The sequence below is a fragment of the Acomys minous genome, assembly GCF_964271855.1.
Source record: "Acomys minous genome assembly, chromosome: 5".
Classification (NCBI taxonomy): domain Eukaryota; kingdom Metazoa; phylum Chordata; class Mammalia; order Rodentia; family Muridae; genus Acomys; species Acomys minous.
In genome coordinates this window covers 83924595-83949524 of record NC_140494.1, presented here as the reverse complement: position 1 = coordinate 83949524, position 24930 = coordinate 83924595, and the positions used below count along the sequence as shown (strand labels likewise).

Here is a 24930-nt window from a genome sequence, read left to right as displayed (position 1 = left end):
CTAAAAGTTTAGGGCTGGCTGGAGCTCAGAGGTAGAGCATGTGCCTAGCATGTAAGAAACCCTGGGTTCTACCCCCAGCACCAAACCTGGGTATGATTGTGCATTGCTGTGACTCCCCCAGCACTGAGGCAGGAGGATTATGCTTTCCAGGCTGTCTTGGGCTATATAATACCACTAATAAACAGTTGGACGACTTTAGCTTCTTGGAGTTAAACTGCAGTCTCCCTATCTGTCAATGGAAGAATCCAGCAACTGTCCATTTCTCTCAAAGGGCTATCCAGAAGATGAGGCTGGAGCCTCGCTGGGAGAACTCTTGCCTAGCATACACAAAGCCCTGGGTTCCCACCATGGCACCACACCAGCAGCCTGTGGTAGGGTACGTACGTCTTCGTGGCACTTAGAAGGTAGGGAGGCCTGGGCAGGAGTTCAAGGCTTGCCTATATAGGAAGGACCTGGGCTAGATGGGTCTTTGAAAAAAAGGTGTATGTGGCGTTATCTGCAGGATTTCTTCTTGGAAGAAGACATTTACCGAAAGCCTAAAGATGGTGCAGCTATTAAGGAAGGTGAAGTGGAAGAGTTGGGAATTTACAGTTAGCCTGAGCCTGTGCTATACGTGGAGGCTCCCAACAACAATATTTTAAGGGCTTGGAGTGTAAGCAGTGGTAGGTACTGTGCTTGCCTGGCACCCGCCTAGGTATGCGGTCCACTCCCCAGGACTGTAAAACACTAGAACAGACTCCTGGCTTAATAACCCGGCTGTGCTGCCTTAGACTGTGCTCGGCATCCTCCTGGGTGCCCTGCCTCTGCCTTAGGACAGTTCCCGCAGATTTTCATAGCTGCTCTCTGACGGAATCATCTGGACTCCTGATAAAGGTCTGAGGTGGCAATGGGGCCCAAGCGGGCTTGTGTCGCCCCCTGGCGGCCATTCAGGAATCGTTTCTTCCAAAGCAGAAGACCACACAGCAGGCTCCGCTGAGGTTTGGAGTTTTTTTTTTTTTTCTTTTTGTTTTTGTTTTTTTCCCCACCACACTCCGCAAAAAACGGTATTCCAGCAATGGGAAGGTAGAGACAGATGACCTTGAGTTTAAGGCTAGTCTAGGCTATTAAAAAAATAAATAGAGCTAGAAAACAAGAAACAAGCTGGGCGTGATGGCACACGCCTTTAGTCCCAGCACCCAGGAGGCAGAGACAGACGGATCTCTGTGAATTCATGGCCAGCTTGGTCTACAAAGTGCGTCCCTGGATAGTCAGGGCTGTTACATAGAGAAACCCTGTCTGGAAAACCAAAGGGGGGCGGGGAGAAGAAAGAAAAGAAAAGCCTCCTGACTGTAGTCTCAGTCTGAACAGCATGAGTTCCAGAACATCCTTGTTTATTTTACCTTTCTTATAGAATTAATTAAAAAAAGAAAACAGCAAACAGGCCTAGCATGGTGGTGCCTTTAATCCCAGCAGACGGCAGAAGCAAATGGATTCGAGGCCAGCTTGGTTTACAGGACACGGTCCAGGATAGCCAGGGCTACACAGAGAAACCTTGTTTCGAAAATAACCACAATAATAATTAAACAAATGTATAGTGTGAGCGAGAGGGACTAACATTACTGACCATCTAGTGGCGGGCAGTGGGTCACGAACAGAAACAGGGCAAAGCCCTGTTGATGCTGGTGTGTGTGGGTGAGGGAACAAGCTACATAGATGCCGATGCCCTCACCGGTGCATGGATGGACGCTTGGGTGGGTGGATACGTGTATGTATGGGTGGGTTGATGGATGTTGATGTGAATGTTTGTATGTATGTGGAAGGGGGTGATAGAGGCATGGATGGATGAGTGGGGGCGGCGGATGGATGCTTACATGGGCGAGCAGAAGAGAGGAAGAACGAATGGATCCACGTATGCATGGCAAGCGATTGGGGCAGGTGGGCGAGAAGCATCAATGGATAAATGTCCTGGGGTCTCACCAGGTATTTTGATCGCCAAAAAGAACTTGAAACAGAGCAGCTATTACACCTTACGTTCTGCCTTTCCCTGCTCCTGAAGCAGCCTTTGACGTTTCAGTCCTCCACGCTGCACACCTGGCCGGCCTCCCCTTTAAGACGCGCTCACCTGGCGGCCTCCCCTTTAAGACGCGCTCACCTGGCGGCTCACCTGGGCGAAGGCGCTTCCGCAGGAAGAAGGAAGCAGCGCTGCCGCCGCCTCTGCCGCTCGCACCCACCTCCCAACTTCTCGGGCCGCCACCATGTCGGCCTCGGCAGTCTTCATCCTGGACGTCAAGGGCAAGGTGAGAGGCAGGGGGCGAGGGATCGAGAGACGGCGGGCGAGGCCGCGGGCCCAGGGCGCAGGACCCGGACGGAGCTGGGGACCCGCCCTCTCCAGCCCAAGTCTGTGGCGAGGGGCTTCGCCTTTCTGAGCCTCAGTTTCCGTGTAGATAAAATAGGAATAAGAAAGATCCCCCAGCATATGAGCGCCCTGAAGCAGTGAGCACAGCCCTTTTGCAAAGCCCGAAACTCAATAAAGGCGCAAAGTGTAGCTATCTGGCGTCGGAGGCCGTCACTCTACCCTTGCAACCTGCCTGTCCCATCTCCTGTGACAATCACAGCGGTAGAGATGAAAACGGGAGCCCTGTAATATAATGACAGGACTGGCCATGTGCCGCAGTCGTGAGCCTGCTGGCCTAGCACACGGACCTAAGTTAGGTCCCAGAGCACTGCATAAACAACCACAGTTCCAGAAGAATCAGGAGATCCAGGGAGTTTGAGTTGGGCCTGGGCTACACGACACCCTACCTCAAAACCAAACAGGCTCAAGGAGTCCAGGCACTGGCTGCCGAAGCTTGTTGTCTTGCGCTAAAGCCCCAAACCCAAGTCAAGAGGAAAGGAGACATGCCACAACCCTCTGCCCTCTGACCGCATACACGCCAGCCGTGGACCCGCGCTTTCACACAGTGTGCACACATAGAAAATAGCAGTGCATGTAAAAACAAGCAAAGAATGAGGACAAGGGACCAGGTGTAGTACCGTTTGTGCACCTGACATCCTAGCTACTCTGGAAACTGAGGCACGGGGGATTGAGAATTTGAGATAAGCTCAGGAGCTCAAGGCCAGCCTGGGCTACCAAAGCCAGACGAAACAAGGACATAAAATAACCTTGAACAAGAACAGCTCCAGAGGGGCGGTCCGGTTCTACTTGTCTGGTTTTTGTGGACCTAGTTAAAAACCTCCACTTCCTCAGTCTGGAAAAAGGCGACCCAGACGCCCGCCTCCAGGCTGAGGAGGGCACGGAATTCTTCAGCAAAGGTCCCTCCTCCACCTGGTCCTCTTCATCCTGGACTACCGCTAAGTTACATGCTCATCCTCATCCTCTTCCTACTTAGGAGTTACATTTATTTAATTGTTTTGTGTGTGTGAGGATCTGTTATGTCCTTCTTCCCCCCCGGGGGGCAGTTGGAGGATGGACCTCAGGCTTTCAGGCTTGGTGGCAAAGCCCTTCAACCAGGGGGCTCTCTCACAATCTCCTCTCTACTTTTTATTTTGAAATGGCATCTGGTGGAGCTACCCAGGCCTGCTTCAAATTCACTCTGCAGCTTAGCTAGGCTTCGAACCGCCATCCGCCTGTGTCAACCTCTCTCCTACCTGGAGTGGCAGGCCCTTGGTAAGACCAGGCCCAGCACATGCAGTCTTTTTCTCTTTTTCTTTTTTTTTTTCTTTTTAGGTTTTTTGAGACAGGGTTTCTCTGTGCAGCCTTGGCTGTAATAGACTCACTTTGTAGACCAGGCTGGCCTCGAACTCACAGCGATTCTGCCTGACTCTGCCTCCCAAGTGCTGGAATTAAAGGGGTGCACCACTGCGCCTTGCCTAGCACATTCAGTCTTTTTTCTTTTTTTTTTTAAAGATGTATTTATTATGTATACAGTATGCATCAGATCACATTATAGATGGTTGTGAGCCACCATGTGGTTTTGGGAATTGAACTCAGGACCTTTGGAAGAGCAGTCAGTGCTCTTAACCACTGAGCCACCTCTCCAGCCCCCAGCACATTCAGTCTTATTGACCAGGCTTAGATTCACTTTTGCAGTACTGTGGATGAAACCAAGGACTTCATGCATGGTGGGCTAGCACTCTATGGTGACACTGTAGCCCACCGTCCTTTTTCTTTCTTTCTTCTCTCTCTCTCTTTTTCTTGGTTTTGTTTTTCGAGACAGGGTTTCTCTGTGTGGCCTTGGCTGTTCTGGACTTGCTTTGTAGACCAGGCTGGCCTGGGACGCACAGGGATCCGCCTGCCTTTGCCTCCCAAGTGCTGGGATTAAAGGTGTGCGCTACCATGCCAGGCTTCTTATTCCTCTTTTTTTTATTTTTTATTTATTTTTTTATTTTAGCAGAATCTCATGCAGTCTAGGGTGGCTTTGACTTACTCTGTAGCTGAGGGTAGCCTTGCACTTCCCATCCTCCTGCCTCCACCTCCCAAGCCCATCCGCAGCATAACACTCATTAGTAGGAAGTTGATGGGGTTCGCTATGCACCCAGGATACTTTCAGCTGTGGTATGGAGTTTCCAAGGAACAGGCATGGAAACTGAGGCGTACAGAGCTAGAGTCTAAGCCAGGCCCTTCAGATAAGAAGCCTGGTGGGAATTAGACCCAGAGTGTGACATGGTGGCAAACACCTGTCATCCCAGCACTGTAGAAACTGAGGCAGGGGGATTGAGAATTTGAGATAAGCTGGGGGTGCCTTAGAAAAAGTGTCTAAATTAATAAATAAGAAAAGGAGGGCTGGAGAATGGCTCAGAGGTTAAGAGCACTGTCTGAGCTGGGAGGTGGTGGCGCACGCCTTTAATCCCAGCACTCGGGAGGCAGAGGCGGGCGGATCTCTGTGAGTTCGAGGCCAGCCTGGTCTACAAAGTGAGTCCAGGACAGCCAAGGCTACACAGAGAAACCTTGTCTCAAGAAAAAAAAAAAAAAAGCACTGTCTGTTCTTCCAGAGGTCCTGAGTTCAATCCCAGCAGCCACATGGTGTCTCACAACCATCTATAACGAGATCTGGTGCCCTCTTCTGGTGTGCAGACATACATGCAGGCAGAACACTGTATAAATAAATAATTCTTTTCTTTTTCTTTTTTCTTTTTTTTTTTGAGACAGGGTTTCTCTGTGTAACCTTGGCTGTCCTGGACCCACTTTGTAGACCAGGCTGGCCTGGAACTCACAGTGATCCACCTGCCTCTGCCTCCTGAGTGCTTGGATTATAGGCATGCGCCACCATGCCCAGCTAATAAATAATTCTTAAAGAAAAGGAAAGACGGGCTGGGATGTCGTTTGTTTGGTGGAGGGTGTGTAGCTGTAGGTCTAGCACGAGTTAAGCAGGAGGGTCAGGAGTTCAAGGTCACCCTCTGTTGAATGTGTATTCAAGGCCTGCCTAAGCTACACAAGGTACTGTCTCACCATCCCCTCCATGAACCAAAAAGGAGACCAGTGCATATGGGAAAAAAGAGTTAGAGAGAACTGAACTAGACACCCTAAGGTCCCTCTAGACCCTAGGTCCGGGTCCTGGTGGTGACAGAATCCTCTCTATCTTCCTTAGCCTCTTATCAGCCGGAACTACAAAGGTGACGTGCCCATGACGGAGATTGACCACTTTATGCCACTGCTTATGCAGCGCGAGGAGGAGGGTGTGCTGGCCCCGCTGCTGAGCCACGGCCGAGTGCACTTCCTGTGGATCAAACACAGCAACCTCTACTGCATCCGCCGCAGGCTGCTCGGGGGATCTGCCGAGATCTCCATCCAGAGGGCAGTGCCTTGAGAGCAGAGTTTGCATGGGACTTGCACCCTGACTCAGGTTGTGCATGGAGAAAGGGCTAAGAGAAACAGGGGGTGAGGGCGGGGGCAGGTGATAGCACGGGACATGTGACACCCCTCCCTGCATGGAGCTTTTTCCTTAACGTTACTGTCCCAGTGGTGGCCACCACGCTGAAGAATGCCAATGCTTCTCTGGTGTACTCCTTTCTGTACAAGACGGTGGAGGTAAGTCCTGGCCTCCCATTGGCTAGCTGCTCTGTCCGTCGGCTTGTGCTTGCCCCTGTCAGGTGCTGTCCTCTGACCATGCCCGTCATAGCCGCCTCACTCTTCTCTCACCCAGGTCTGAGCCACAGGGCCATGGGTTCTAATCCCACTCCTCCGCTGTGTGACCTTCAGGAAATCCCTTGTGTCGGTGTCTGTGAACCTGACGGGGTACAGTTATAATGGGAGGGGAAGAAAAAGAGCGGAAAAGGGGACCTTGGAGCTGAAGTAATACAGAGCAAGTGTCCCCAGCAGAAGACAGGGTAACCCAAAAGGCCCCTAGGTGGGAATCCAGTGGAGGCTACGGGGTTTGAGCAGAACAAGGTTCAAATGTGGGGTGAGTGTGTTTTCCCCTCCCAGGAGATGCAGGATTAGCATCCATGTGCTTGGCACTGGATGAGTTCCAGGTACTGGATGTGTTTCAGATGTCAGAGTCTTTGCATATGTGTTGTGAGGTATTCTGGGGCTAGGGCTAAAGATGTTAAGTATTTGTACTTGTGTTTCATGTATACGTATATACCTTATATCAATGGCTCTTCCCCCCTCACGCCAAGACAGGGTCTCTCTATGTAGCCTTGGCTGTCCTGGACTCACATTGTAGACCAGGCTGGCCACAAACTCACATCAGTCAGCCTGCCTCTGCCTCCTGAGTGCTGGGATTAAAGGCATGTGCCACCACTGCCTGGCTATATCAGTGGTTCTTTTTTTGTTTGTTTGTTTTTGTTTTTGTTTGATTGAGACAGGGCTTCTCTGTGTAGCCTTGGCTGTCCTAGACTCACTTTGTAGACCAGGCTGTCCTTGAACTCACAGCTATCCACCTGCCTCTGCCTCCCGAGTGCTGGGCTTAAGTGTGTGCCACCATGCCCAGCCCCCCCCTTTTTCTTTTAAAGATTTATTTATTGATGTAATTTATACATATGAGTGCTCTGTCTGCATGTACACTTGCATGACAGAAGAGAGCATCAGATCCCTTTATAGGTGGTCATGAGTCATCATGTGATTGCTGGGAATTGAACTCAGGACCTCTGGAAGAGCAGCCAATGCTCTTAACAACTGAGCCATCTCTTGAGTCCCACATGTTGTGGTTTGTTTTGTTTTGTTTGTTGAGATATGGTCTAGTCTCTCTCAATTAATTCTACCTGTCCTAGAACTCACATTGGGGGATTAGGTTGTCCTTAAACTCACCAAGACCCACTTGTGTCTGCCTCCTGAGTGCTTGGATTAAAGATGTGAGTCCTCAATTTGGCCTTCACACTTACTTTTTTGTTTGTTTGTTTGCTGTTTTTTGAGACAGGGTTTTTCTGTGTAGCCTTGGCTGTCCTGGACTCACTTTGTAGACCAGGCTGGCCTTGAACTCACAGAGATCCACCTGCCTCTGCCTCCCAAGTGCTAGGATTAAAGGTGTGTACTGCCACTGGCACCACCACCACCACCTGGCTCATTTTATTTTTTAAAGGGAGAGCAAGGTGGATCAGATCTCTCATCCTAATCTTTGAAGGCTACAGCAAGAAGATTGGCCAAGAAGTTCATGGCCAGCCTAAGCTCCACAGACAGACCCTGTCTCAAAAACCAGTCTGGAGTATGGTGGTGTTTTTAAACAAAATCCCAAAAGTTCAATTTTACCAATACTCAGGAGCCAGATTCTGGGGTAGACGCATGCTAGCTCAGAGAGGCAGAGAAAGCACCCGGCTCCACTTCCTGTTCAGCCCACTTGCCAGAAGGAAAAACGCCCCTTTTCCACATTGTCTTAAAAAACCCTTCAAACTGAGCGTCCCTCTTACCTACTTTCTGTGGGTCTCTCTACAGGTCCTCCAGGCTTACTCTCGCTCTCTCTGGGTTTTTTCCCATGTTCACTCCCTGTACACTGGTTGCCTGCTCTGCCTCTTGACCTATGGTTGATTTTAATTAATCCTGTATACGGAAAGCTCTTGCATTAAAGGTGTGTGCTAGGGGTGAGCCACACCACAACTGGAAACAGGTTTCTTCAATATATAATCTCAGGGTTCACATTGTGATCAAATATCCTCCACCAGTAAGGCTCCTTAGTAAAGCCCCTGCCCAGAATCCCCCAGTGAGGAGCTAGGGTGTGGCTCAGTGGTAGAGCCCCTGCCTAGAATTCCCCAGTGAGGAGCTAGGGTGTGGCTCAGTGGTAGAGCCCCTGCCTAGAATTCCCCAGTGAGGGGCCGGGGTGTGGCTCAGTGGTGGAGCCCCTGCCAAGAATCCCCCAGTGAGGGCCTGGGGTGTGGCTCAGTGGTAGAGCCCCTGCCAAGAATCCCCCAGTGAGGGGCTGGGGTTTGGCTCAGTGGTAGAGTCCTGATCTATTACAAACGAGGTGCTTGTTTCCTCCAACTCCAGAAAAGCCATTTTACTCTCCCTCTGGCTGTCTTTCCAGTTCCTTCGAGGTAAAGGTTTATATTGCTCTTTTCCCTCCTCCCCACCAGACATCCCATGACCTGTCTCTTTTCCCCATTAAATTGCAGAGAGAGAGAGAGAGAGAGAGAGAGAGAGAGAGAGAGAGAGAGAGAGAGAGTGAGAGAGAGTCTTTGCAGCTGAGGCACAGAGTAGGCAGTCATAATTGCTTACTAGACGGCTGAGTGTGTTCCCAGCTGATGTGATGTCTGTCCCTGGGACCTGTGCCCAGGTCTTCTGCGAGTACTTTAAGGAGCTGGAGGAGGAGAGCATCCGAGACAACTTTGTCATTGTGTACGAACTGCTGGACGAGCTCATGGACTTCGGCTTCCCGCAGACCACGGACAGCAAGATCCTGCAGGAGTGAGTGGGGGCGGGGGGGGAAGTGCAGGGATGGCGTCCCTGCCTGCAGCTGCAGGCCCTCACTGCTCTTCCCACAGGTACATCACACAACAGAGCAACAAACTGGAGACGGGCAAGTCTCGAGTGCCACCCACGGTCACTAACGCCGTGTCCTGGCGCTCCGAGGGCATCAAGTACAAGAAGAACGAGGTCTTCATTGATGTCATAGAGTCTGTTAACCTTCTGGTGAGCGCCCTGCCTCATGTTCTGGGGGCAGCAGAGGGGTCTCCGTACCTGTTGACACCCCATATTGGGACACCCTCCCCCTCCCTTTGCAGGTCAATGCTAATGGGAGTGTCTTGCTCAGCGAGATTGTGGGAACCATCAAGCTGAAGGTGTTTCTGTCTGGGATGCCAGAGCTGCGGCTGGGCCTCAATGACCGAGTGCTCTTTGAGCTTACTGGCCGTAAGATTGGGGGCACCCCTTTCCTGGGGATGGGCTGGGAAGCAACCAGAGGCCTCCCAGACTACAGCCAGTTGTGAGATAAGTGTTCCCATGCCTTGCATCTTAGCAGCAAAGTTCACCTAGAAAATGCTTTCTTTGTTAATGAGAGCTGGCAGCAGACCAAGCCCTGATATTCTAGTGGGAGGAGCTAGGCTAATAATGGTTAAGCCTCTCAAAAGAGGCAGTCCATGCCTGTAATCTCAGCATTCTGGAGGCTGAGGTGAGAAGGTCAGGAGTTCAAGGGTGTCTTCTTCTTAGGTTAGTGGGGTGTTTTGAGAGGTGGGCAGAGACGAATGGCTCAGTGGGATTCTGAGGGGCCAGCCCAGTCTAGTCAGCACATTTCAGGCCAAGGGAGAAATGCTCTTAGAAAAGACAGAAAAAAAAAAAAAAGCAAACAAAAAATAAGGTGGATGACATCTGCGATTGTTCTCCGTTGTCCGTGTACAGTTGTGCACATATATGCAAATGTACATACACACAGTAACATAAAACCACACTCAGGAGGCAGAGGCAGGTGGATTGCTGTGAGAGGCTAGCCTGGTCTACAAAGCAAGTCCAGGATAGCTAAGGCTACGCAGAGAAACCCTGTCTCAAAAACAAACAAACAAACAAACAAACAAACAAACAAAACAAAAGACATACCCACAGCAATGTGTTAAAAATAAAAGGGTTGGCTGGGCGTGGTGGCGCACGCCTTTAATCCCAGTACTCAGGAGGCAGAGGCAGGTGGATCGCTGTGAGGTTGAGGCCAGCCTGGTCTACAAAGCAAGTCCAGGACAGCCTAGCCAAGCACAGAGAAACCCTGTCTCAAAAAACCAAAAGCAAGCAAACAAACAAATAGATAAAAGGGCTGTGTCCTGGTTGCTAAAGACACCTGTTAGCAAGCCTGATGGCCTGAGCTCAAGCCCCAGGACCCACATGGGGACCTAGAGAGAGCTGACTTCTATAAATTGTCCTCTGACCACATGCACAGTGACAAGCATACCCCACCTTCCAGGTAAATAAAGAAATGTTATAATAATTTAGAGAAGTTAGGCAGTGACTACCGTCTGGTTTCCACATGGACACATGTACACATGAGCCCATATAGTGCATGCATGCACACAAGTATACTCACAAGACATACATGCACACAAAGGGAAAATTAGGGCCTGGAAAGGTAGCCTGGTGGCTCGGGGGCATTTCCTCCTCCTGCAGAGGACCTGAGTTCAATTCCCAGCATCTACAGTAGGTGGTTCACAAGCATTCACAGCCCCAGCTCCAGGAAATCTGACAACATCTACTGGCCTCTGAGGACCAGTGCAGGCATGCATGGATAGTCACCCAAACACACAAACCTCCATCTAATTAAAAATACTAAAATTTGTGCTGGCCATGGTGACTCATGTGTTTAATCCCAGCTCTTGGAAAGCAGAAGCAGGCAGATCTCTGTGAGTTGGAAGCTAGCCTAATCTACACGTGGAATTCTAAGACAGACAAGGCTATGTTAGAGAGACTCTGTTTCAAAAATCAAAAATTAAAAAAAAAAAAAAACCAGGGGGCTGGAGAGATGGCTCAGCTGTTGAGAGCACTGCCTGCACTCCCACAGGTCCTGAGTTCAATTTCCAGCAACCAAATGGTGGCTCACAATCATCTATAGTGAGATCTGGTTCCTGCATCTGGTGTACAGGTGTGCATGCAAGCAGAACACTGTACACATGATAATAAATAAATACATCTTTGAAACAAAAACAAACAAAAATATCCAGCCAGGCATGGTGGTGCATGCCCTTAATCCCAGCTCTCAGGGAGGCAGAGGCAGGCTGATTGCCTGGTCTACAAAGGGAGTCCAGGACAGCCAAGGCTACACAGAGAAACCCTGTCTCAAAGGAGGGGGCGGGGACTGCTAAAAGTTTTAGAATAAGAATCTCCAAACACAATGATGAAATTAGAACACAGAAGCTTAGGGTTGGGAGGCCGACTGTGGGCTGGTGTTTCGGTTCCCTATGACCGCTCAGCCCAGGTTCTAGATTTCCTTCTCTGCAGACCAGGAGAAGGGAGTGGCCAGTAGGGATGGTGGGCCAGGGCCCCAGGGTCACTCTGCTTGCTCCACTCCGAGTTTCAGGCAGCAAGAACAAGTCTGTGGAGCTGGAAGATGTCAAATTCCACCAGTGTGTGAGGCTTTCACGCTTTGACAATGACCGTACCATCTCCTTCATACCTCCGGATGGGGACTTTGAACTCATGTCCTATCGACTCAGCACCCAGGTGAGCCATGGCCCAGCCCAACACAAAGGGGGCGTATGCAGTGGACTGAGGACTGATGTCAGAATCTGTGAAAACTCCCTTCTCTTCTGCCTGCAGGTCAAACCCCTGATCTGGATTGAGTCAGTCATTGAGAAATTCTCTCACAGCCGAGTGGAGATCATGGTTAAGGTATGCACAGGGGAAGGCTTTGTCAGTGCAGGTTCTGTAGCGCCTCTGACCAGCCGGGCTCCTGACTGGGTATTCAGGATTTCTGTCTGTTTGGTTTTTGTTTTTCGAGATAGGGTTTCTCTGTGTAGCCTTGGCTGTCCTGGACTCACTTTGTAGACCAGGCTAGCCTCAAACTCACAGTGATCCGCCTGCCTCTGCCTCTTCAGTGCTGGGATTAAAGGTGTGCGCCACCGCCCCCGGCCCTCCTGTTTGTTTTTAACTCTTCTTTTTTCCTTAATTTTGTGTGTGTGCGTGTTTTGCCTACTTGTTTGTCTGATGTACAAGAGTTGCCTGCTTAGTATCCACAGAGCCAGAAGATGATGCCCCGGACCTGGAGTCATGGTGGTTGTAAGCTGCCATGTGGGTGCTGAGAGCCAAACTGGCACCCCTGGAAGAGCAGCCAGTGTTCTTCACCACTGAGCCATCTCTCCAGATTTTTTTTTTTTTCTTTTTGGTTTTTCGAGACAAGGTCTCTCTGTGTAGACTGGGCTGTCCTGGACTCACTTTGTAGACCAAACTGGCCTCGAACTCACAGCGATCCGCCTGCCTCTGCCTCCTGAGTGCTGGGATTAAAGGCGTGCGCCACCACGCCCGGCCAGATTTTTTTTTTTCCAAGAAAGAGTTTCTCTGTGTCACCCTGGATGCCCTGCACTCACTTTGTAGACTATACTGGCCTCGAACTCACAGAGATCCGCCTGCCTCTGCCTCCAAAGTGCTGGGATTAAAGGCATGTGCTACCACACCTGGCTCTTTTTTTTTAAAAGATTTATTTATTTATTATGTATTCAGTGCTCTGCCTGCCTGTACACCTCCAGGAGAAAAGAGGTAATCAGATCATATTATAGATGGTTGTAAACCACTATGTGGTTGCTGGGAATTGAACTCAGGACCTTTGGAAGAGTAGTCAGTGCTCTTAACCTCCTAGTCGTCTCTCCAGCTGCCAATTTTTTTTTTAAAGCGAAATCTCACTATATAACTCTGACTGAACTCTCTGTATAGACCAGGAAGGCCTCAAATTCAAAGATCCACCTGCCTCTGCCTTCCGAGTGCTGGGATTAAAGTTGTCTGCCAACACGCCCAGCTAAAAACAAATCTTAAGGGACTGAAGAGCTGCTCAGTAGTTAAGAGCACTGGCTTCTCTCCCAGGGACCAGTCAGATTTATTCCCAGCTTCATATGGCATCTTATGACGATCTTTAACTCCAGTTCTAGGGGATAGGGCACCCTTCGGGGGATATGTGAGTTCGAGGCCAGCCTGGTCTACAAAGCGAGTCCAAGACAGCCAAGGCTGTACAGAGAAACCTTGTCTTGGAAAAAAACAAACAAACAAACAAACAAAAAACCCCAAACCAAACCAACCAACCAAACAAAAAGATTTGTTTTTAGCAGGAATTGGTGGAATGTGCCTTTAATCCCAGCACTCAGGGATGCAAAGGAAAGCAGATCTCTGAGAGTTTGAGGCTAGCCTGGTCTACAAAGCAAGTGTAGGACAGCCAAGGCTACACAGAGAAACCCTGTCTCAAAACAAACATCCCAAAAACAGAAAACCAAAAACAACAACAAAAAACTCACAGAGATCAGCTTGCCTCTGTTTCACAAGCGGGTTAATTCCTTTATTGGAATTAAAGGCTGGTACTACCACACCCAGCCACATTTTAATTTTATTTGTTTCATGTGTGTGTATATGGGCAAGCCCATGGCATGGAGGTAAGAGGACATTTTATAGGAGTCTCTTTCTACCACGTGTGTCCCAGGGATGGAACTCAGGTTCTCAACCTCAGCGGCAAGTGCTTTTACCTGCTGCGCCATCTCACTAGGGCCTCCTGTGTGCTGGACAGTCACTCTGCCACCAGAGTGAAAATTTTGCCCAGGCTGGCTTTGAACTTTACATCCTCCTGCTGCAGTCTCCAGAGTAGCTGGGATCACAGGCGTCTGCCACTAAGGCTTGCCCAGGAGTGAAGTCTTTTTGCCTCCTACTCTCTCCTGGCAGGCCAAGGGTCAGTTTAAGAAGCAATCGGTGGCCAATGGCGTGGAAATCTCTGTGCCGGTCCCTAGTGATGCAGATTCCCCACGCTTCAAGACCAGTGTGGGCAGTGCCAAGTATGTGCCCGAGAAGAATGTTGTCATTTGGAGTATCAAGTCCTTCCCTGTGAGCACTGGGCAGGCTGGGACCTCGGTGGGGGTGGGGATGGGGGTAGGGGTGGGGGTGGGGCCTGCCTCCGCCACATGAGGGCCAGGGGATGATGAAGGGGGAAGCCAAGCTGTCTATTTCCAGATTGGCTTTTTTTTTTTTGGTTTTGGTTTTGGTTTTTCGAGACAGGGTTTCTCTGTATAACAGCTCTGGCTGTCCTGGACTCACTTTGTAGACCAGGATAGCCTCGAACTCAGAGAGATCTGCGTGCCTCTGCCTCCTGAGTATTGGGATTAAAGGCATATGCCTGGCTAATGTACATTCCTTTTTTGTTGTTGTTGTTGTTGTTGTTTTTTTTTTTGGCTGTCCTAGACTTGCTTTGTAGACCAGGCTGGTCTTGGACTCACGGTGATCCGCCTGCCTCTGCCTCCCAAGTGCTGGGATTAAAGGCATGCGCCACCACCGCCCAGCAATATAATGTACATTCTTTTTGTTGTTGGTTTTTAGACAGGGTCTCACTGTGTAGCCATGGCTGTCCTGAAACTCACTATGTAGATTGGACTGGTCTTGAACTGGTCTTGAAACCTACCAGCCTCTGCCTCCCAGGTGCCGGGAGTCACATTGTCCGATTATGACCCACGTTCTCCACATTCTTGGAGCACTGCTGGCTTTGTATGTGTTTCTGTCTGTCTGTCTGTTTCCTCCAGACAGAGGGACAAGAGTTAGCCCTCTTCCCTTGCTTGTGCTAGCGCAGGGTTTTCCTACGGGTGACTTTGAAGTCTGTGCAGTGAACATTGTGTGCACATTGAGGGGGATCTGAGAAACAGGGGGACCACCCAGAGAGTCTGATGCCTCTGTGTGTTCACAGGGGGGCAAGGAGTACTTGATGCGTGCCCACTTTGGCCTCCCCAGCGTGGAAACTGAGGAGGTGGAGGGCCGGCCGCCCATCGGGGTCAAGTTTGAGATCCCGTACTTCACTGTTTCCGGCATCCAGGTGAGGAGCAAGGGTAGGGAGCGTCCCTACTCTCGCTCTCTGGGCTTTAGTCATCGCTCCTCTCACATCTCACTCATCTAGCTTTTGTTTATATGTGTCAGCGTCTTCCTACCTGCATGTGTGTCTGTGTACCGTGAGCGTGCAGTACCTGTAGAGGCCAGAAGAGGGTGTCAGATCCCCTAGGACTGGAGTTACAGGAGGGTGTGGTCCACCATGTGAGTGCGGGGACTCTAACCCAGGTCCTCTGCAAGCACAGCCAGAGCTCCTAACCACTGAGCCATCTCTCTGGCTCTGTCTTAGTCAGGGTGTCTGTTGCTGGGACAAAACGCCATCAAAAAGCAACCTGGGGAGGGAAGGGTTTATGTGGCTCCCACTTCCATCACTGGAGGAAGTCAGGACAGGAACTCAAGCAGGGCAGGAACCTGGAGGCAGGAACTGATGTAGAGGCCATGGAGAGATGCTGCTTACTGCCTTGTTTTTCATGGCTTGCTCAGCCTAATTTCTTTCTTTCTTTTGTTTAAATATTTATTTATTTATGTATACAATGTTTTGCCTACATGTATACTTGCATGACAAAAGAGGGCACCAAATCTCTTTACAGATGGTTGTGAACCACCATGTGGTTGCTGGGAACTGAACTCAGGACCTCTGGAAGAGCAGCCTCTGAGCTATCTCTCCAGCCCTCAGCCTAATTTCTTATAGAACCCAAGACTACCAGCCCAGGAATGGCACTACCCACAGTGGGCTGGGCCCTCCCCCATTGGTCACTAATTGAGATAATGCCTTACAGCTAGACCTCGCGGAGGCATTTTGTCAACTGAGGCTCCTTCCTCTCCAATGACTCTAACTTGTGTCAAGTTGACACACAAAACCAGCCAGTACAAAGCCCCCTTTTTTGTTTTGCTTTTGAGACAGAGTCTCACTGTTGCCAGGCTGACCTGGAACTTACTCTGTGGACCAGGCTGGCTTTGAACTCATAGAGACCTGCTTGCCTCTGCTTCCCAAGTGCTGAGGTTGGAGGTGTGCACTACCCCAACAGACATTTTTATTTTCTTTGTAACCCAAGCTAGCCAAGGACTCACTTCTGAATCCAGGCTGGCCTTAAGTTTTATGACATCCTTCTGTCTAGACCACCAAGTGCTGGGATGAAGGTCATGTGTCCTCATGCGTGGTCTTCGATTTCTTCTTTGTCTTCAACCTGGGATTGCTGCCTCTCCTGTTCTCAGGCTGGGCCTTCCTCTCTGCGCCTCTCACGGCCTCATCCGCCATCCTCCAGCTGAGTCACTAGTCCCCTGTCCTCCCACACCTGCGCAGTACTCTTTATTTTCTTCTCAGCCTGGTTCCAACTCTGTCCTGTGTCTTCCCTTCTGTACGCCTTTCCCTTACTGGCCTGGATCACCTTTACCCGTGCCGTGTTCAGAGACTCCCAGTTTGTACCTTAAAGTGTACCCTGGATGTTCTCTGGACATAAGCCCTCACCTTTCCTTCTGCCTCTACTTTCTCCATAGTCCCGCCCACCCCCACACTGGGGACTGAACCCAGGCACTAGCACATGCTAGGCAGGGGCCCTGAGTCATATACCCCAGCTCCTCACAGGGGATTCTAGAAGGAAGCTCTACTGCTTAGCCACATTCCTAATCCTTGACCACTCCTTTTTTTCTTCTTCCAGGTCCGTTACATGAAGATCATCGAGAAAAGTGGATACCAGGCCCTGCCCTGGGTCCGCTACATCACTCAGAGTGGTGGTAAGGTGGCCGGGCTCTCTGGGACAGTGCAGTTAAGGAGACAGAGGGCATGGGGACTGATGACTTTGCTGCTGTGCACAGGACAGTTCTAAAGTGTAATGTGTCTAGCACCAAGGCTGTCCTTTTTTTTTTTTTTTTTTTTTTTTTGGTTTTTCGAGACAGGGTTTCTCTGTGTAGCCTTGACTCCAAGGCTGTCCTTTACAATATGTTTTTAAGAGCCGGGCGTGGTGGCGCACGCCTTTAATCCCAGCACTCGGGAGGCAGAGGCAGGCAGATCTCTGTGAGTTCGAGGCCAGCCTGGTCTACAAAGAGAGTCCAGGACAGCCAAGACTACACAGAGAAACCCTATCTCGAAAAGCCAAAACAAAAACAAAAACAAAAAAAACAATGTTTTTAAAATGGTGTAGCTGGGCAGGGTGTGGTGGTGCACACCTTTAATCCCAGCACTCGGAAGGCAGAGGCAGGCAGATTAATGTGAGTTCAAGGCCAGCCTGGTCTACAAAGTGAGTCCAGGACAGACAGGGCTACACAGAGAAACCCTGTGGGGGGCAGGGTAGCTGGTCTGCTCCAGGCTGTGCTGCCTCGATACAGGCATGCTGACCAGGTGGAGGGAGGGGTTAGGTTTTGGGTTTGGGTTTGGGTTTTGGGGGGTTTTGTTTCTTTGTTTGTTTGTTTGTTTTTTGGTGATAGTAGGGCTAGACTCCGGGGCTTTACATGTGAGAGGGAGTGTCTACCATCTGGAATTCTAGGCGGGGCTTCTACTTTAGAACCATGTCCCAACCCTGGAAGCCCCCCTAAGCATTGTGAAGTATTTTCAGGGGTGATTTTGTGTGTTGGGACTCAGGATCGATTTTGTGGGTATTGGAGGACTATCTTTCAATCCCCTCTCTCAATTCCCAGATGGTCCCCACTTATTTTTTTTTTCCCCTGCAGATTATCAACTTCGTACCAGCTAGAAGAGAGAAGTGGGGATTTGAACATGAGGCTACCCTCTCCCCAGATCCCAGCTGCAGACTGTGGATTGTGTGTGCGTGCGTGCGCGCGCGCGCGTGTGTTTATGCTCATCCTGAGTTAGGGCACTGATTTAACACATTCTTACTGCCAGCACCCAACCCTCTTTACCTCTCAGCTGTCTAGGGTGGCTCTTCCACCCGGAGTTTATATGAAGAAATATCAGAGGGCTATGCACTACTCCCATCCCCCATCCCTCCCCCCACCCCCACCGTGAGTGCCTTCTTCAAGGACCTGCCTTGGGCAGATGTAGGGCCCATCTTTTATAGCTGCTGAGCCGAAGCCCTGCTGGCCCTCCATTTGAGTTTTAGGTGTCATTAAAATAAGTCTAACAGCTGTGAATGTCGTTCTTGTCTGGGGACTGGGTGCTTGGGTGGGAGTGTGCATTAATTACTTGGTAATTTCTTCTACCCTGGTTCCTCTGCACCCTTCCCTCATTCCCTGTCACTCTCTGATCCCCTCTGTAGCCACAGAGGTTGCCGTAAAAATCTGACAGTACATCATGCCCTGCTTAGGCCTAGGGCTTTGATTTTTTTGTTTTTCTTTTTTTCTTTTTTTTTTTTTTTCCGAGACAGGGTTTCTCTGTGTAGCCCTGGCTGTCCAGGACTTGCTTTGTAGACCAGGCTGGCCTTGAACTCACAGCGATCCGCCTGCCTCTGCCTCTTAAGTGCTGGGATTACAGGTGTGCACCACTGTGCCCGGCATTTTTTTTTTTTTTAAGATGTCATCTGGTCATCTTCTAACTTCCAGCACTCTTTTTCTTGCGTCTGCCTCCACATGTGGGTGGATCACAGGCACGAGGCCCCATGACCCACTGTTTTCTCTGGTTCTGTTTTTGTTTTTATTTATTTATTTATTTATTTTTGAGACAGGGTTTCTTTATGTAGCCTTGACTATCCTGGACTTGTCTTGTAGATCATGCTAGCCTCGAACTCAAAGCGACACATCTGCCTCTGCCTACCTGAGGGTTGTTTTTATTTTCAAGAGAAGGTCTCACTTTTTTTTTGTTGTTGTTGTTGTTGTTTTTTCGAGACAGGGTCTCTCTGTAGCCTTGGCTGTCCTGGACTCACTTTGTAGACCAGGCTGGCCTCGAATTCACAGAGACCCGCCCGCCTCTGCCTCCCGAGTGCTGGTCTCACTTTTTTAAAACTCAAGATGAGCATATTGGAAGTTAGAGATCAGATGGAAGATTTTTTTATTGATAAAGACTTCATAAAACACAAGCATGAGTAGTTTCTAGGTTCTATATAACGTATAATTTCTTTATCTTGATGCTAATATTATTTTCATTAATAAAGTTTAGAATATTAAAAAAAGAGAGAGAGAGAGAGAGAAGGTCTCTTGTAATTGAGGCAGGTTTCAGACTTGCCCAGTAGCAATGAAGCCTCCGCTGCCAAGAGCTGGGGTTACTGACATCCCCAAATTTTTCCGGCTTCAGGAAAATATTTTAATTATCTTTTTTTGTGTGTGTGTACCTATGTGCGGGTGTGCACAGGTCTGTGTGGGTACCTGCAAAGGCCAGAGGCCTCAGGTCTTCCTAGAGCTGCCAGCTGTAAGCTGCCTGGTGTGGGTGCTGGGAACCAACCTTGAGTCCTGTGGAAGAAGAGCAGTATGTCTTTTGATAGTCTGTCTTCTGTCCTGTTTTTCTGGTTTTTTAGACAGATCCTTACTATGTAGCCTTGCTGTCCTGGAACTTACAATGTAGACCAGGCTGGCCTTGAACTCAGAGATCCACTTGCCTCTGCCTTCTGAATGCTATAAGTAAAAATGTCTACCACCACATTTGGCAATATTTTGAGAGTTTTTGGAAACTGGCTATCTATTCCAGTCTGGGCAGCAATTTAATTCTTCTGCCCCAAATTCCTGAGTGCCAAGGATTACAGGGTTAAAAGGCCTTCCTTTATCACCTGCCTATCACAGTATTTACTTCTCTGAAAACAATGCAACCACATCTTCTAGCCTAGTCTGTGGGTGTCTGTGGGTTCCATTGGCCACCTCAGGAGCTTCTTATCAGACAACAGGGCAGCTTTCTGTTCAGCGAGGTCTAACCTGACCTAGGTCATGATTGTTTTCTCACCAACTACAGTGTCTACATTTAGTCTGTTGGGGGTGGGGCAAGGGGTTGTTTTTGTTTTCTAGACAAGATTTCTCTATGTAGCCCGGCTGTGTTGGAACTCACTCTGTAGGCCAGAATTGCACTTAATTCAAAGATTCGCTTGTCTGTCTCCTGAGTGCTAGGATTAAAGGAGTGCACCACTACCTCCCAGCATGCTTTAGTCTATTTTTGTGTGTGGTGCTTACTGCTGTCCAAATTAAGCCAGACATGGTGGCATAGGCCTGTAATCCCAGCACTCAAGGAGAGGCAGGATGATCAGAATTTGAGGCCAGGCTAGGCTACAAGAGACCTTGTCTGAATAAAAAATGTTAGAGAGCTGTGGCTGTAGCTCAGGTAGTAGAGTGATTTTATAGCATCCATGAAGTTCCTGGTTGCATTGCCCCGCACTGCATGGACTGTGTCTATAATAGTACTTGGGAGCCGGGAGTGGTGGTGTATGCCTGTAATCCCAGTACTTATGGGTGTCTGTGAGTTGGAGGACAGCCTGGTCTACAGAGTGAGTCCAGAACAGCCCGGGGTATTATGTGGAGAAACCTTGTCTCAAAAAACAAAAACAAAACAAAACCAAAAAAATACTTGCCAGTGGGACTCAGGGGGCTCAGATCTCATCCTTAGCTACATATGGAACTGGAGGCCAGCCTGGGCCTTTTTTTGTTTTTGTTTTTTCAAGACAGTGTTTCTCTGTGTAGTCTTGGCTGTCCTGGACTCACTTTGTAGACCAGGCTGGCCTTGAACTCACAGCGATCCACCTGCCTCTGCCTCCCAACTGCTGGGATTAAAGATGTGCGCCACCACTGTCTGGCTTTTAAAAAAAAAAATTTTTTTTTTTTTTTAAAACATCAAGGGGCTGGAGAGATGGCTCATCAATTAAGAGCGTTGGCTGCTTGCTCTTCCAAAGAAAGGACCTGGGTTTACTTCCCAGCACCCACACACCAACTCACAACTATCTGTGGCTACAGTTCTAGGAAATCCACTTGCACAGGCATACATTCAGGCAGAGTACCAATGCACATAAACATTAGAAAAATAATTTACCAGATTAATGGTGCACGTCATTAATCCCATGCACTCTGGAGGCAGAGGCATGTAATCCTCTGTGAGTTCAAGGGCAGCCTGGGCTACATAGTAAGACTCTGTCTTGAAAAAAAACTTAAAAGAAAATTATGTGGCTGGGTGATGGTGAATATGTGGGTGTTTGGTAGTCTTTGTGTGCACCATGTTGGTTCAGGTACCCTCAGAGGTCAGAAGAGAGTGCTGGATTGCTGGAGTTGGAGTTACAGGTGGCTGAAGCTGTCACCTAGAGGAACCCTTCACACTCTACAAGAGCAGCAAATGCTCACAGCCACTGAGCCGTGTTTCTGGCGCTAAGAGCATTTTTGTTTTTGTTTTTTCTGAGACAGGGTTTCTCTGTTTAGCCTTGACTATCCTGGACTCTCTTTGTAGACCAGGCTGGCCTCGACTCACAACGATCCGCCTGCCTCCCAAGTGCTGGGATTAAAGGTGTGCGCCACCACCGCCTGGATCTAAGAGCGTTTTTTTGTTTTGTTTTGTTTTTTTGTTTTTGACAGGGGGTAAAAATTGGAGGCACAGACCCGCAGTAGCAGGTGGATCTTTGAGTTTGAGTCCAGACAGATCTACACAGTGAGTTCCTGGCCCAGCCAAGACCCTATCTCAAAAATTTATAACAACAACAAAAAAATGTGTTGGAAGGCGGGCATTTTACCGCCAGAAGCCAAGCCAGTCCTTTAACACAGCCGATGAACGAATGAACCAAGTTCCCAGTCGCACTGTAAGAGCTTAGTAGGACTTCCGTGGTCCATGAATGCATAGAGAGTTCCAGTTCTGGGAGTTTCCAGTCCTGCCTCCCTTCCTCTCGGAGGCGCTAAAGACCCAGGACCAGCCCGCTCCAGCCTGTCTCCAACCTCTCGCTGGGTCAGTTAAACGCTCCTCTCCCTTTCCCGCCTGCCCGCCTGTGGGGTTTGAAAAACCAAAAACCCTGCGATGGCGGGCAGCCCCACCGGTTGCCGCTCGCGGACCAATCAGCACCCTCACCCCTCCTGTGGGCCGGACAAACCTCCCCAGAGACGTGTACTGATTGGCTGAGATTCCAGGTGGGCGGGACTTCGGGAGGTCGGGCGCTGGGCAAAGCGGCTCGGGCTACTCTGTAGCGAGTTTGTAAGAAAACAAGGGCGTTCTGGGCGGGGCCTGAGGCGGGCTTGTTTCGCCCGCTGGTCCCCGATTCCAGTGGCCCTGGTTGCGCGACTCAGAGCGGACCCCGCCCGCGCAAGAGGAGGAGGGAGGGTGAGTCTGGGGAGACCCGGCCCAAGGGGCGGGCGCCCAAGGGCTGGGCGGGGTTCCCCGCTGCCTGTCCCCGGTGACAGGGGGAGGAGCTGGCTGCGAGAGCGAGGGTCTTGCTGGCCGAGGGTGCAGGGTCTGCGGCCGGGGAATAGCCGTAGAGTAGGCCCCGGTGACGCCGCAGTCCCTAGGGGACGGAAGCCCTAGTGTTGGGATCCCGTGCTTGCCGGTTCCCCAGCCCTGACCTGGACTGGGCTTGGGGCTGGGTGGGTTTCACAGACCACCCGTGTCCACTATGCTCCTGGAAGAAGTCTGCGTAGGCGACCGGCTGAGTGGCGCAGCGGCCCGTGGCGACGTGCAAGAGGTGCGCCGCCTCCTGCACCGGGAGCTGGTGCATCCTGACGCCTTGAACCGCTTTGGCAAGACGGCCTTGCAGGTGAGGCCTGGCTGGCCCCCGGCCCCCACACCTCCATCCCTCCTAGATTCCTGGCCCGGGTTGGTGATCCCCCTGAGGACTAATCCTTGTTTGCACCAATGTCGGGTGGGTGGTGAGGGTGGCATAGGGGGAGGGGATGGCTTTTCAGCTCCAAAGAATTCCTTGTCTAGAAGCCTGGAAGATTCCGTTTCTCCGCAGTCCTTTATTCCGTGGGTGGATTGGGGTTCTTTTCATACCAGACCTTGAGGACAGATCACGTTTCTTGAGGCTTCTTAAAAGACTTGACATCTCAGGAAGGTGGCATATCTTCTCAGGGGAGATAGCCAAGTTTTTGTCTTTTTGGAGGAGTCCCCTTGAAGGGTCTCTGAGTATTTGCCGCGGGGGGTGAGGGGGGGGCGGGGTGGTGTCCTCATTTCTGCGGATGGTGTGGATTTTCTTTTCTTTTTTTTTCTTCTGGGTGCCCCGCTGTAAAACGATTCTCTATTGCCTGAAGGCCCTATAATTTGGGGTGGCATTTGTAGGAGTCCCATCCTCTCATGCCCACTCATACATCCTGAAGATCATCATGCCCGTGTCTCAGGAAGTTATTCCTGGACAAAAGAGATCCAAGTTCGCTAGAACATCTCCTTCCTCAAAAATCATAAGTAGTTCCCAGAGTGTGGGGTGGCATTGTTGGAGGGGTTTCACAGCCCCAGCTGTCTCCCATATGGGAGTGCTCTGCCCCAGGGGGATGCCCTTGGACCTGGAGCGTGTCCATTCCTTCCCGCTTTCGCTTTCCTGGTTCCCTGGTTCCCTTCTTTTTGCTTCTCTTTCTTCTTCATTTAATTTTTTCCCCCGCTGAGACAAGGTCTCACTCTGTATGCCAGACTGGCCTTAAATTTGAGACTGTTCACCTTGGCCTCTGAGGTGCTGGGATTACAGGAGTGGGTCACTACGCCTGGCTCCTTGAGGTTTTCAGGAGAGTCTCTTTTGTAGTTAGGGTCTTTTTGTCTTGCCAAGAGAGCTTCAGGCTGTGTGAGTGGTGGCAGTGGTGGCTCAGGCCTCCTCTAATCCCAGCACTCAGGAGGCGGAAGCAGGTGGATCTCAGAGTTCGAGGCCAGCCTGGTTTACAGAGGGAGTTCTAGGACATTCAGAAAGAAACTCCGTTGGGGGTGGGGGTGGGGGTAGGGAGAGAGCGCTAGCCTACATTTTGGTTGTGGGGTCCTTATTTCCAAAGAACCTGTTTTTCGGGGTCCAGTCAGCTCCCTTGAGGCCTCTCTCTTTCCTAGGGTGTCCCTGTTCACTAAAGAACCCCTTCTCTGGCACTCTGGGTTTCTGGTAGACTGTTCCTCTTCCTGACCTTCTGCTCCCCACCCCACAGGTCATGATGTTTGGAAGTCCAGCGGTTGCTCTGGAACTTCTGAAGCAAGGTGCTAGCCCCAATGTCCAGGATGCCTCTGGTACCAGTCCAGTGCATGATGCAGCTCGCACTGGGTTCTTGGACACCCTGAAGGTCCTGGTGGAGCATGGTGCCGACGTCAACGCCCTGGACAGCACCGGGTCACTCCCCATCCATCTGGCCATACGAGAGGGCCATAGCTCCGTGGTCAGCTTCCTGGCTCCTGAATCAGATCTCCATCACAGGGACGCTGCGGGTCTCACTCCCCTGGAGCTGGCTCGGCAGAGAGGGGCTCACCATCTCGCGGACATCCTCCAGAGGCACATGGTGATCCCAATGTGACCCCACGGCCACAGACTTCAGCCAAGGAGCCTCACTGGGTTACTTGTCAACCAAGGAGGAGAGAAACTTTCTCTTTTCACTCCCAGCCATTGATGAAGGGAGTGGGAGGAGGAGCGGTCTGTGGTTTACTGGTGTTGATTTCTTGAGTGTGTGTGTTTGGGGGATGTTTCTCGTTTGTTTTTCTCACCCCTTTGGTGTGTTGGACAGAGAAGGGCCTCCTACAGGCAACAGCCACCTAAAAAGAAAAAAAACAAAAAAAACGGTTCAGTTTCCTCTGCACCCAGGCTGCACAGACGACCTCAGGGCAGAGGTTTAAAGCCCTAGCCTCAGAGTGAGGTCATCACCTCCTGGGCTCCTGGAAGCTGGTGACCTTGGCAGGCTGTGCTCAGAGATCCCTGAAGTGTGAGGCAGCTACTTTAGGCATGAGAGGGGGGAGGGGGAAAACATTTCCAATCAATTACAAGGATAGCATGAGTTCATTTTTTTCCTTGGAAGTTTGTTTTCCAGTCTGTTGTACAGAGTTTGAATATATGTATTTATTGCTTTATGGAAAGAGATTGTTTTGTGTGATTATTTAATGTTTTGGCTCATTAAACTAAGCCTTAGGCATGACGACGTCGAGGGTGACTTCTGATTTGGGAGTCTGGGATGGGGTATTCTAAGTTCCAGCACATGGGTAGGATGAGACCGGTTGGCGTGGTTGTAAGTTGTGGCGTAAAGGGGCAACACTG

General features: G+C 50.3%; 2 protein-coding genes across 6 annotated transcripts; both read left to right on the top strand.

Annotated features, from left to right (window-relative positions):
* Positions 1 to 2119: 2119 nt before the first annotated feature.
* AP1M2 (adaptor related protein complex 1 subunit mu 2) lies at positions 2120 to 17968 on the top strand. 4 transcript variants are annotated; one of them, XM_084784132.1, is made up of 12 exons: positions 2120 to 2276; positions 5568 to 5724; positions 5940 to 6007; positions 8685 to 8815; positions 8893 to 9040; positions 9133 to 9259; positions 11403 to 11545; positions 11642 to 11713; positions 13742 to 13900; positions 14751 to 14876; positions 16546 to 16621; positions 17555 to 17968. In XM_084784132.1, the coding sequence occupies exons 1-12, from the start codon at positions 2235 to 2237 to the stop codon at positions 17575 to 17577; spliced, it is 1272 nt and encodes a 423-aa protein (XP_084640258.1). In that variant the 5' UTR covers positions 2120 to 2234; the 3' UTR covers positions 17578 to 17968. The 4 variants fall into 4 exon arrangements, with proteins under 4 accessions (XP_084640258.1, XP_084640257.1, XP_084640256.1 ...); XM_084784131.1 differs by having other exon boundaries at positions 11397 to 11545; XM_084784130.1 differs by lacking the exon at positions 17555 to 17968 and having other exon boundaries at positions 16546 to 16728.
* Positions 17969 to 21920: 3952 nt separating this feature from the next.
* Positions 21921 to 24814, top strand: CDKN2D (cyclin dependent kinase inhibitor 2D). 2 transcript variants are annotated; one of them, XM_084784128.1, is made up of 3 exons: positions 21921 to 22049; positions 22323 to 22479; positions 23840 to 24814. In XM_084784128.1, exons 2-3 carry the CDS (start codon positions 22339 to 22341, stop codon positions 24197 to 24199), a joined length of 501 nt encoding a protein of 166 aa, XP_084640254.1. In that variant the 5' UTR covers positions 21921 to 22049; positions 22323 to 22338; the 3' UTR covers positions 24200 to 24814. The 2 variants fall into 2 exon arrangements, with proteins under 2 accessions (XP_084640254.1, XP_084640253.1); XM_084784127.1 differs by lacking the exon at positions 21921 to 22049 and having other exon boundaries at positions 22060 to 22479.
* Positions 24815 to 24930: the final 116 nt, after the last annotated feature.

Coding starts and splice junctions, on each gene's coding strand:
- AP1M2 (XM_084784129.1), top strand. CDS start 2,235: ATGTCGGCCTCGGCAGTCTTCATCCTGGACGTCAAGGGCAAG. Junction 9,041..9,132: donor TAGAGTCTGTTAACCTTCTG/GTGAGCGCCCTG, acceptor CTCCCTTTGCAG/GTCAATGCTAATGGGAGTGT. Junction 9,260..11,396: donor GCTCTTTGAGCTTACTGGCC/GTAAGATTGGGG, acceptor CTCCACTCCGAG/TTTCAGGCAGCAAGAACAAG.
- CDKN2D (XM_084784128.1), top strand. CDS start 22,339: ATGCTCCTGGAAGAAGTCTGCGTAGGCGACCGGCTGAGTGGCGCAGCG. Junction 22,480..23,839: donor TTGGCAAGACGGCCTTGCAG/GTGAGGCCTGGC, acceptor CCCACCCCACAG/GTCATGATGTTTGGAAGTCC.